The 612-nt window shown below is 45.9% G+C and overlaps 1 protein-coding gene across 1 annotated transcript in view; it reads right to left on the bottom strand.

Annotated features, from left to right (window-relative positions):
• The window catches only part of LOC104984435 (melanoma-associated antigen B5-like), a gene marked incomplete at both ends in the record, with an annotated part of 12,096 nt that overhangs the window by 8,055 nt on the left and 3,429 nt on the right, over positions 1–612 (bottom strand). The window contains 1 exon segment of the mRNA XM_010834133.1: positions 511–580. Coding sequence (XP_010832435.1) covers positions 511–580 — 70 coding nt within the window.

Raw genomic sequence — 612 nt, 5'->3', positions numbered from 1 at the left:
GAGAACAATCAAAGTTGATCATGTTTTGACATTTTTTTCATTTTTTCATTCCATTGTCCCAGCAGTATTATTGTGGGATTGCTTCCCATTTTAACAAAAGTCCCTATTTTAATGTCAAATTTTCTTATCTGGATGATTTTTTAAAAGTCTTGGTGTTCAGTAGGGGAGGGACAAGCTGCTGGACGTGGCCGTGGAACATGTCTGGAAGTGAGAGTCGTGCCAGGCCTGGCTGGAACTGTGGCTCGAGCTCTCTCCTCCTCATCTCGCAAAGCTTCTTCATATTGTGATGAGAAGGCACTGGGGACCGTATCATTGACTTTTGCCAAAAACTCCAAGACTTTCATTTTGCTGGTTTCTGCATGGGCTCGTGGGCCCCACAGGAACTCATAACATGGAGGATTGCTGTTGGCAACCTGGCGGTACTCCAGGTACTTCAACGTCACAAAGTCTTTGGTGATGAGCTTCCTGGGCTCTCCGTAGATGAAGTGTTTTCTCCCAGCATATACTCACATCATATACAAGAATTTCCAGCTGTCTTCCTCAGCGGCACAGTTGCCCTTCACGAAGATCACACCCAGAACTGTCATCAAGAGACCGGTCTTAGGTAAGCCC

The sequence above is a fragment of the Bison bison genome, unplaced genomic scaffold, assembly GCF_000754665.1.
Source record: "Bison bison bison isolate TAMUID 2011002044 unplaced genomic scaffold, Bison_UMD1.0 scf7180017864027, whole genome shotgun sequence".
Classification (NCBI taxonomy): Eukaryota; Metazoa; Chordata; class Mammalia; order Artiodactyla; family Bovidae; genus Bison; species Bison bison.
This window is presented reverse-complemented; position numbering and strand designations above follow the sequence as displayed.